The following is a 12,056-nucleotide window of genomic DNA, read 5'->3' as shown; positions in this document are numbered from 1 at the left end:
AAAGTTTATTTGTATGTATGTATTTTTATATATATTTTATATTTTATTGTCTTTTGGGGGCTAGATGATTTGTTCTAGATACCTGCTGAAGTATCCTGGAATATTAAGTCATCTGAAGGTATAAGTATTTAACTGAGATCCTCCCAAGTGTCTTGGCATACCATGAAGCAGTGAGTGCTGCCAATTTTAGATCTCTGTCTTTTCACCACATGGTTCTTGATGCTGTTAACTCTGCTGACCTTATAAAGTGTAGATTTTAGGTTCATGTTGGTATTGATGTTAGGAATTTTGGGTCTGCCGAACCTGTTCTTTGTGAAGGGAAGGAAATAATTTCTAGTTAGCTGTATTTTTTAAAGTAAGATTATTTTTAGTGGTCATGAACTCTGTGCAAAGTGCCTTCTCGGGAGTTATTTTGGTATATCTGAGAATGACGTTGTCAGACTTGATTCAAAGACATGGTAGATAGGTATGTTGATTGTGGGTGTGAGGAATTGCTACATGAAATTCCTACATGAATTTGAATTTGAATTCCTACATGAAAGCAGTATTTTATATCTTTTCAGTACTGGTTAAGGTTTTTTTGTGCTTCATAAACATACTGTTGTGTTTAAATATGAAATTTTAAAAAGTTATATACACTGAGTAAACAGAAAAGCATAAAATTTTCTACTATAAGTGTATTAAAAATAACAATTAGCGTTATTTTAAACACTAATCCAATTTTTAAAAAAATGACAATTGTAATATATGCAGTTCTCAACTTGACAGATGCTTAGTGGTCTATGAGAGTGGGCAGTGGAAAAGTTTATGTCTATAGGCATATGATTTCTCTTTTCATTCCTCGAATGAGATTCAAAACCTCTGACCACTAACTTTTTCAGGTCACCTATAAAGGTGATTGCTTCAGAGAAGTATTTTCTCTGTTTTCAAAATATGTTTTCTAGTTCGTGTTGCCAGAAATAAACTATCTCACTTTCATGCAAGTGGGAAGCAGATGTTACAATGGAATTCATTTTCCCAGAGAAGTAATTTAAGAAAGGTGGAAAGGTTTGGTTGAAGTCAATGTGTTGACATTTTACCTAAAATACATTGTTGGTTAATACATATATTTAACCTTTGAGGGTAATCTGAAAAGCACGTAGAATTTTTCTGTAAATGGAAAAATAAGTTCTCAGCATACTTTTTGGGGCATAGTCTGTTTGAAAGTTGGAGACTGCCTGTACCTGTCTAGATACTCAGTTGTTTTTAATGCTAACAGTCTTAGTAGAAGTAGAAAAAGATGTGTTGAAAAGGAATACCTTATTTATTCATGTATTTTTAGCCATGTAAGTATTAGAAGTATTATGTGTGATCATAAATTTTTTTATCACCTTGTTTTGGAGGAAGTGAGAGATAGTCTTTGTATTTGATTTTTCTTTGAAAATTCTTATCCACTATGTTATTTTACTAATGAAAAATTATTTTTACCAGTATACGGATGAGAAAACTGAACAAAAAAAGCATGAGAAAGATGTGACTTGTTGAAAATCATAAAACACTTCCTCTTCATTCTACTTTATTTGACTTCCAATTTTCTAGCTAGATTCATGACATCCATATTAAAATAACTCCCAAGAAAAAATTACAGATTGGAATGCTCATCATTATGCAGCTAGACACTCTTCTGAGTGATATTGCCTTGACTGGCCACAGTAATTCACCAGTGAAGGCTGTTAGCATGGCTTTACCAGCACCTTCTAATAAAGTAAAAAAAAAAAAAAATCCCAGTTTCACTGACTATATACAGTTGTTGTATAAAACCTTTTAAAAGTGCTGATTAATTTTCAGTAGGTAAATAGTAGTAAGGTTAATAATTTTTATTTGTTTGACAGTCCTTATATTTCCTCTTAAAAAAAGGATGTAGATTTGATTTGATACAGTATAGTGATTTAAGATCAGAAATTATCAACTTTTTGCTAATAAGAAATGTCTTTTCTTATATATTACTTGTAACTCTCATGTACAAGTTGAATTACTGTTTGATGCATATTAAATGTTAAGTCAATGACAAAACTCAGTATTAGGTAACATTGAAACTATCATAAGATTTATTGGTTTACTGAAGTAAATATTATCTCTTGGATGTCAGTTATTTCTACATCTATAGCTTAATAATGGAAATTAGGATTATAACTTTTTCATGTTGTAATCGAAGCACTTTATCACTGAAAATAGCCTGTTTTATTTTAAATCAGTGTTTAATTTTATGTTGACCCAAGTGAGTATATATTCTGGATTTTTATCAATAGTTAAAATGTGATAATATCTGGCTTTTAATTCTAATTTGCTATTTCATTTAGAACATTTAATTAAGATACTGAGATAAAAATTTATCATTTACCATGAACTGAAAAATTGACAGTGTCTGTTCCCCAACTCTCCTTTTATAATTAGTGCACATTTACTTGCAAGTTACACAGAGTTTTCTTATCTATAAAATGGGTAAATTACCTTTTTAAAGGGTTCATCTTTTGAGGGTTAAACAGGATAAATAGTACTTGAAGCTTAGTACTTTTTAGTCTGTTATGGGCTTAGTCTTAGTTGGTATAATGGCTTGATGCTCAAGTCTACAGTGTCTTCCTTTATCAATTAAGTGTTCTATTATTGAGCTTCTGAGACTCACTTAAGATGAGCTTAGAGTATATGGTTGGCTATTAACCTATTTATAAAACTCTTCTTTAGGGTTACATTATTAAATTGATTTCCTAGCTTAAACCCTTTTAAAACAAACCAGAATATTGATTCAGATTATTAGAGTTCATACTTTCCCATCCACATGGTTTACCATATCATTTAAATAGTTTTTAACAGTGAAACATTTTTATTCTACAGTATGTTACACATCTTAACACTGCATAGAATAATGTAAACATTTTTGGTGATTCAAGTAATATAAAATTATTATACTATTGTATATATTTTTAAAGTTAAACATTATTTTTGCAAGTGTTTAAATAAGTATTTTATGTTAGAGACAAATCTGACTAAACAAAGTTTTTAGCTTAGAAATGCAAGATTTTCAAAATGTAATTTATAGAAAATATGTTAAAATATGGAATGTTTAGTTTTTTGTGAAGTTTTTTCTTAAGGGACATATATCTGAGGTTATTTCATGGAAAAATAGGATCTCAGCTATATATTAAAGTCTTATTTTTGTTAACCTGATGTCATGCTGAACGCTTATCATATCTGGTAGGTGAAAAGGTCTTGTTTTTAGATGGTCTTGGTACTTAACCTGGTAGAATGCTTTGTTGTTTTAAGCTTTGATGCAGTTTTTAGGCTATCTAATTTATTTCTTTAACTTGTTTGACAGCTTACAAGCAGCTACATGAAAGGGTGCTTGGAGGAAAGAAAATAATGTAGAAAGAGTATAATTTCTAGAATTTGTTTAAAATGTTGAATTTCTTTATTGTTTGAGTATTTTCCTAATATTGTTATTATTATCAAGTACTAATTTTTTCTCATATTCCACAGATGTGTTCAAAGCAACATTGTTTTGTTGACACAAGCCTTTAGAAGAAAGTTTGTCATTCCTGACTTTATGTCTTTTACTTCACATATCGATGAATTATATGAGAGTGCTAAAAAGCAGTCTGGAGGAAAGGTAATGTTTTTGACGTGAATATTTTCCTAAACTAATAATTGAATAAATTTAGCTAAACTTGAAGGTGTAGAGACTAAAATTATGTGGTTTTGTGTTTTGCTAAGTAAGAAATTTAAGTGAAGCCACTGGATTAAGTTCTTTTAGAGTTTAACAGAAGTAAACAAGTTTAAATCACTCAGTCGTGTCTGACTCTGCAATCCTAGGGACTATAGCCCTCCAGGCTCCTCTGTCCATGGGATTCTCAGGCAAGAATACTGGAGTGGGTAGCCATTTCCTTCTCCAGGTGATCTTCCTGACCCAGGGATTGAACCAAGTCTCCTGCATTGCAGGCAGATTCTTTACTGTCTGAACCACCAGGGAAGCTTAAGTGCTTTTGTACTTTTTTTTAAGTGCTTTTAAAATATTTCAAATATTATGGTTAATTGTTATTTTCGTTAAAAGGAAATCTTTTTGATTTTCAAACGATTAAGGTGACCTTTATATTTTTAATTAATTAAAAAATAACTTCCTGGGAATTTCTGCAGGTATGATATCCTCAAATATTAAATAAAGTGTTTACAGTTTTTAAAAATCCTCTGCATAATATAAGGGCTATTTTATTTATTCTTGATATTGAAAGTTTTTAGATAATGAAACCCTATTATCATGACCCTGATTAAACAAATTTTGTTTTTTTCCCTTTAAAAAAAATCAATTCCTAGTTCCTCTTAGACTGTGTTTTTTTTAGGAAGAGAGAATGCAGTAGAAAACAGATGGTGACGGAGACTCTGAGAGGTCACTTAGATCTCACTTGTAATCCTCAAGTCTGTTATGCCCTTAGTTTTTATGAATATTCTTATAAAAGATACACTACAAAGCCACTGAGTACTACAAAATGTTCATTGGTGGGAGCTAAATTGAGATAAATTTTTTTGATAGAAGAGAATGTTTTACATTTTATCTGTTGATTTATTTCCACTGTTTTGGATAGGTTGCAGATTATATTCCTCAACTAGCCAAGTTCAGCCCTGATTTGTGGGGTGTATCCGTTTGTACAGTAGATGGACAGAGGTAAGTTTATTTCAAATTCATCAAAACCAGCTCTAAAACTTAAATTTGCTCACTGCATAACAATGAGCATGAGGTAGAGAGGAGCGTCTTCTCTAACAGTAATTAGCCCCTTGAGATGACATAAATTCAAGAAGGCAGAAAAGTTTAAATTTTAGTTTAATTTAAAAAACTCAACTGAAATAATACCTTTTACTACATTTTGTGCGGCATTTCAGCTGCATTATTCACAGTTGTAGTCTTGTTATTTGAATGTTTATTGTTCAAGGAATTACAGTTACAGATTTGCTTAGGAAAAATAGATTTGGCAAAATATGAAATTACTCACTGATGAACTGAGTACTAATAGAATTAGTTCACCTTTCTTCACTTAACATTGGTTACCCATGCTGTCGTTATTTTCGTTTGCTGCTGATATGATTAGCATGGTAGTTAAGACAATGTAATATAATATATAGTCTTGCCAGTCAGTCATTTGCAAAAGATGCAGGATTTCATGGAGCCTATGAAATTTGATTTTCAGGATGTTATCACACTGCAGGTATAACCACTGACATCTGAGGATCCAGCAGAATTATAAAAAGGATAAAAATATGAGGGCACCTCAGAATAATTTGATTTTAAAAGTCAATCGAGAGAGGCCCTTGGAAAAATGAACAGAGTTCTGAAATATTTTTTAAAGAATGACCTTTTTATTATGCTGTAAGTCAGACAAAGATTTTCTATGTTGCAGTTTTGTCTTGTTAGTCAGAAAAATTGTGCCAAAAAAAGAAAAATCATATTTTTTTTACTCATTTGAAGACTTCAGCTCATAAATAAAATCATTCTGGTTTTTTGTTTGCTTTTTACTAAGGTAATTATCTCTTTTTACATTAAAATATAACTTACATAAAATGAGATAAACAACTCCTTGGTGTACACAGCTTGATAAATTTATGTTAGATAATTTTATCCTAAATTTTGTTGAAACTCCAAATCATTTAGATAAAACTACAAATCATAATGTCCCAATTAAAGCTTTTGTATGTCTCAAGTGCCTTTATTCTAAGTGATACTTTTATTTTTTTATCACTTAATCTTTCTCAAGTATTTACAGTTTTTTTAAAAAATGTGATTTAGTTCATTCATACTTAACGTAAGGAATCTGAGGCCCAGAATTTGTATAAAACTGGCAGAGGTGAAACTAGCATCTAGGTCTCTAAACTTCTAGTCCATTATTCTCTCCATTATGACAGACTTTTATCCTCATCTTGGCCTGTGAAATGTATTAAACACTCATGTGTTGTATTGAATGTTGGGTGCCGTGAACAGACACAAATTCATGAGAAGACATGGCTTATCCTATGGAATAAATCCCAGTAGGGAGTGGTATTCCTATTTTTTTGTATTTGGAGGAAATGGTTTATCATGTAGTAGAAATTTTTATATATGGAAGGAATTATTATTAGCTAATTCTCATGCATGTCTTTTTTCTTCTTAAACATATTTTGTGTATAGAGGTGATTCTTTTAGTTTAGCCTTCTTATCTAGAGAAATTTTGAAACTTGACTTTGGACTAGATCATAGGTATTTTGAAATCTAAAGGTAGTAAGACAGGCTTTTGTCAGGTAATAGAATGATTGCCAAGTTGACGTTACAAGCTGAATTACAAGTTATTCATAAATTTGATAAGAAAAATATTATATTCTTTAAAAATACATATATATATATATATGCATGTTTAATTATAGTCCATCGTATACTTAGAAATGAGGTGTCCCTCTGATATCTCCATTAACTTCTGATTGTCCAGGGGTAGTTATTATAGTGCCCAGTTTCACTATGAATGAGTTCCACTAGAATGAATGTGTGCGTGTATTGTGTTGGCTCATTGATTGGGGCACTTGGGATACTTTAGCAAATTAAACAGAAATCGCTGCTCTTGTGGTCAGTCACAATTTTTTCGTTTTCAAACCAGCTCTCTACTTCATGTGCATCCTAGCAGTTTGGTAACATAAAAAGCTTTCTTTTTGTTCTGTTGTTTATCTCCATGGAGATAATGATTGCCTTTAGAGCCAACTCTATCAAGTTTATAAAACTGGATCCTGTTTGTTTTAATGGGCCTGGAAATCATGAATAGATAACGGCTCACAAGAAGAGGCATTTTTAGAGAGGGGCTCAGAGAACGATATTGAATAAACTGAGCCCCAGAAAACTAACTACAGATTAACCTTGATTAAAGCTATGAGTAAAAAGAAATGGTGACTAATTTCTAAAAGCACTAGTTCATTTTATATGTTTGAATACAGATGGAAGTAAGGAGGATCATACCCTCTTGTCCTCAGAGGCAGTTTTTCACATTACTTATTGTGTAGTAATTTTGAGGCAGTCTCTTACCTTAGTACTTGTAAACTTTTGCATTTTTTAAATAAACATATTTATTCTTACTTATTCTTTAATGTCTGAGTAGACTTGTAGTTGAATTATGGGAAAGCTGTTGTAAATTAGAATTAATATGTAAATAACAGCTGTAGTTATTGTTACATTTTTTCTCAATTGATCTAAATTATTTTATAAATCTACTTTTAAATAGGCATTCTGTTGGAGATACCAAAGTTCCATTTTGTCTTCAGTCCTGTGTAAAACCTTTGAAATATGCCATTGCTGTTAATGACCTTGGAACAGAATATGTGCATCGATATGTTGGGAAAGAGCCAAGTGGATTAAGGTTCAACAAACTGTTTTTAAATGAAGATGGTAAGAATATAAAAGTTACTTGGAAAAAGAAATATCTCATTTTCCTGTGTAAATCTAAGTAGTTTTTTTTTTTTTTTGAAGAAAAAAATTTGAAACATTCATACTTTTTCATTTGTCATGAAAATTCTTTGAAACCCATAGAGATAGTTTAATCACTTACCTACTTTAAAAAACAGGTTTTTTAGGCATTTTAATACCACTGGATGGTGACGTAGAGAGAAGATAAGGGCAAAAAATAAGACTTTCACCGTATAATTACCCATAGGGGAATATCTTACAAAATCTCAGTGTCTGGAATTTGTTGGTTAGCATTGAAACTAAATGATACTGGTTATCAAAACTATCATTTTTGGTTATCAATGTCAATGTTATCAATATTAGTTATCATTGAAGCTAAGTGATGGGTACATGCACACTTGTATTCTTTTCTTTCTACTTTTGTATATTGTATATGTTTGAAAACTTCCATAATAAAAAGCTTTTATGGTGGCCCTTGTTGAGATGATGATTTTGCTTTTTCTCTTCCCTAACATTTAGTATATGAAAGAAATATCTTGTTTTAAATAGTTGAATTTACAGGAAGTAAGCCTTACTACTTTACAGGAATCCAAAAAAACAGAGGATGACAAAGGTAGATAGTACTTTTGATCTGACAGAGATTTTAAATCTAAACACCAACATATAGATTGGTTTCTATTTTTCAGTCTTTTGGGTATATGCTAGGTTATTCATGTGCTGAGTTAAAACAGATTGAAGAAATCAAAAGTAAAGAAATTCAGTGATTGCAACCACTCTTGTATTTTTTCTTTATGCTGGATGAAAAATGAGTATATGCCTTATACTCATTGTTTTATTAATTTTTTTAAGTGAAGTTACAACTGGTATTTTCTTATCCTTCTTTTTCTATTTGTTTTGAGGGCAGTTGCATTTTCTTTCTTATTTTACCATAATCTTTTTATTCTGTGACTTCTCTTGTGGCTCAGCTGGTAAAGAATCCACCTGCAATGTGGGAGACCTGACTTCGATCCCTGGGTTGAGAAGATCCCCTGGAGAAGTTTTGGAAAGTTTACCCACTCCAGTATTCTGGCCTAGAGAGTTCCATGGACTGTATAGTCCATGGGGGTCACAAAGAATTGGACACAACTGAGCGATTTTCACTTTCACTTTCAACCTTCTCAAGCCCTAGAGACTGAACCTGATAATGTCAGAAATGAAAGGATAGATACTTGAATATATACAAGTATAAACTAATTTATGGAAATTTTTTGTTTTTTGACTTCCCTTTGGATGTGTACTGTTTTTCTGAGACAATAATCATTCTCATTTGGTGTGATCTCAAAGAAAGCAGACTTCTCTTAGCATAATTTGAAATAGGTGAAATCCTGATTGTACTACTTAGACAGTATCCCTGCACTGTTTTATTTTAACTTTTGTAACTTGTCATTCAATTCAGTTCAGTCGCTGACTCTGCGACCCTATGAACTGCAGCACACCAGGCCTCCCTGTCCATCACCAGCTCCTGGAGTTTATCCAAACTCATGTCCATTGAGTTGGTGATGCCATCCAACCATCTCATCCTCTGTTGTCCCCTTCTCCTCCTGCCCTCAATCTTTCCCAGCATCAGGGTCTTTTCAGTGAGTCAGCCCTTCGCATCAGGTGGCCAAAGTATTGGAGTTTCAGCTTTAGCATCAGTCCTTCCAATGAACACCCAGGACTGATCTCCCTTAGGATGGACTGGTTGGATCTCCTTGCAGTCCAAGGGACTCTCAAGAGTCTTCTCCAACACCACAGTTCAAAAGCATCAATTCTTTGGCACTCAGCTTTCTTTATAGTCCAGCTCTCACATCCATACATGACTACTGGGAAACTTGTCATTATCATAACCCAAAATGTTAAAGCAGAGCTAGTTACTAAATCACATTGTTGATCTTATATTGAGAATAATGTACCTTTAAGTTACCCAATTTTTTTCGTTATTGTTTTTTAATTAAACATTTTTAACAGTTCTATTAAAATAGAATTCACCTACCACATAATTTACTCATTCAAAATGTACTATTTAATGACTTTTAGTATATTCATAGAGTTGTACAATCATGACCACAACCAATCGTGGGACGCTTATCACCCCAGATGATACCCTGTGCCCATTAGTAGTCAATCTCTATTTCTCTTCTGTGCCTGGAAACTAGTAGTCTACTTGCTGTCTCTATGGGTTTGCCTATTCTGTACGTTCTACATACATGGAATCATTATATTTGGTCTTTTGTGACTGGCATATTTTACTTTTTTTAGCATGTCTTTTTAAGATGCTTTCATGTTGGGCATATGTCAGTACTTAGTTTTTAATTGCTGAATAATATTCCATTGTATGGATAATAATAATACATTTTGTTTACCCATTCATCATTTGGCAGGATGTTTGAGTTGTGGGTTATTTTTCAGTCTTTTTAATTATTACCAGTAATACTGCTGAGAACATTTGTGTACACATAAGTTTTTATTTTTCTTGATTATATAGTGAGACTGGAATTCCCGAGTCATACAGAACTCTTATTAGACAGTTGAAGAATTTCCTTGTTTAGCTCTAGACTCATCTCACAGAAGATAACTTGCTTAAAATTCAAGGAGACAAATAATGTAGCAATAACTTATGAACTCTGCTAGATTTGTTAAGTTAGATAGGAACTTGTTCCCAAAGAAGTAAGTTACTACCACAAACAGATTAGCAATTATGCTTTTAAATAAATGTTTCCAGTGCCCCTGTTTGGCATTTGTGTTGTACTGTAAATGACAATATAATCAGCTAAGACTTTGAAATTCTCTTTGTTGGAAGAATTAGAAGAGGTAGGATTTTGGATGAACTTAAATTTTAAGTAATTTTTTAATTATAGAAAATACATCCTTATTGTCAGGAAATATAGAAAGCATGGACAATACAACTTAAATACCCTGTAATCTTTTTATCCTATGTGTATCACTTGTTTGTGTCTTCTTTTTCTGCATATGTATGTGGAGAAGAAAATGGTAGCCCACTCCAGTATTCTTACCTGGAGGATCCCCATGGACGGAGAAGCCTAGTGGGCTGCAGTTCATGGGGTCACAAAGAGTTGGGACGTGACTGATTGGCTGAGCATGTACATATATGTATATACATACTTTCTAAAAGGAAAATTGGGTCCACACTAGATATGCTTTTTCCAAGGTGATTTTTAATAGTAATACTATTTGATTGCTTAGTGATGTGCCAAAACATTTCATGTGTTTTAATTCATTCAAGTACTATGATTTGCTGAGGTATTGGTTCTGTTTAGAGATGGGAGAATTGAGGCACAGTGAAATTCAATTACTTACCCAGGATCAAATAGCTAGTAAATGGCATAGTTAGGAAATTTGAATGTGCTCTTATACCACTATTCACTGTCCTTCTGTATCTGAATCTTTGTTTGCCTGTATAATCATAGTAGCTTCTGAGAAGTGTATTACTGGTTTGATGTATAAAGACTTAATTGCATTTCTCCACTTTGTACCTCCCACCCCCAAAAAGATTGTAACAGTGGCTTATATAAAGAAGATTGATGTATGTTCATGGGACATAACGGTGCATCACAGAAAGTGGTATCAGGTACTTAACATAATTCTGTTGCTTTTATATTTTTCAGATAAACCACACAATCCTATGGTAAATGCTGGAGCAATTGTTGTGACTTCATTAATAAAGGTAAACTGTTGATGTTTTAATCTAGTAATGTTTTTAAATACTAAGGCATAAATATGAACCTTATGTAGAATTGTGAAAAGTTTTCTTTTGGTATTAAGTTAATCTTATGATATAAGGTTAGAATTTTTGTTTATTTCAAAATAAATGATGTAATTTCAAGGGCAGAATTAAAAACAGATGACTCATTATAAATTCAAACACTTATTCTTGACCTGAAGATCTGGCAGAAATTCAAAACGAAGTTTCTGTTGAACAGTAGTCACAGTTTTTCTTCTTAAAGTTTTAATATTTTTTTCTTTCTCTTTTTGGCTCTTCTAGAATGAACAGATGTAAACAGAATTAACAGCATGTTACTGTTTGATGTTTATCATCAGCATATGTAGGGACAAATGTTCTGGTACTTTGTGTTAAAGACAAAGTACATTTACCCTTGAATATTCTCAAGTCCTTGACTTTCATGAACTGTAATCACGATTTTCATTTGAACTTGTTTCATTTGTTTTACTTGAATCGTAAACAAGACTTATTCCAATTATTAAGTTATTTTATTTTTCCTATTCTTTGGTTTGTTTACACTGTATGTTTCCTTGTTAAGTGTCTAGTTTGCCTTAATAATTGGAAATACTAATGTTGTATTGAAATAAGTATTTAAAAATGGTTCTATTCTGTGATACTGCCTAGGTTTTTAATTTCTAAGTTTCATTTATATTCAACTATGTTTCATTTGTGTTTGCAACATTTATATACTTTCTAAAGTAAATCTGCATATCTATTCCATAGTTGAAGATAACATAGCTGTATGGCTTTGTAGATGCATTTCTGAGGATGAGATACCTTGGTTACTCAAGAATGTTTGAATGTAAATTATACCCTTGGCCCAGTTAATAAAATCTCATCTAGTTTGTATGC

General features: G+C 32.0%; 1 protein-coding gene across 3 annotated transcripts in view; it reads left to right on the top strand.

The window, feature by feature from the left end:
* GLS (glutaminase) overlaps positions 1 to 12,056 on the top strand; it is an 85,292-nt gene that overhangs the window by 16,815 nt on the left and 56,421 nt on the right. For all 3 annotated transcript variants that reach the window (XM_055398844.2, XM_055398845.2, XM_055398846.2), the window contains exons 4-7: positions 3,514 to 3,643; positions 4,614 to 4,693; positions 7,263 to 7,426; positions 11,089 to 11,147. In XM_055398844.2, coding sequence (XP_055254819.2) covers positions 3,514 to 3,643; positions 4,614 to 4,693; positions 7,263 to 7,426; positions 11,089 to 11,147 — 433 coding nt within the window. The remainder of the gene's footprint in view (positions 1 to 3,513; positions 3,644 to 4,613; positions 4,694 to 7,262; positions 7,427 to 11,088; positions 11,148 to 12,056) is intronic.

The sequence above is a fragment of the Moschus berezovskii genome, chromosome 2, assembly GCF_049115385.1.
Source record: "Moschus berezovskii isolate FMDL1 chromosome 2, NW_MosBer_1.0, whole genome shotgun sequence".
Classification (NCBI taxonomy): domain Eukaryota; kingdom Metazoa; phylum Chordata; class Mammalia; order Artiodactyla; family Moschidae; genus Moschus; species Moschus berezovskii.
Note: the sequence above shows the minus strand (reverse complement) of the source record. Positions and strands in the feature narration are given on the sequence as shown.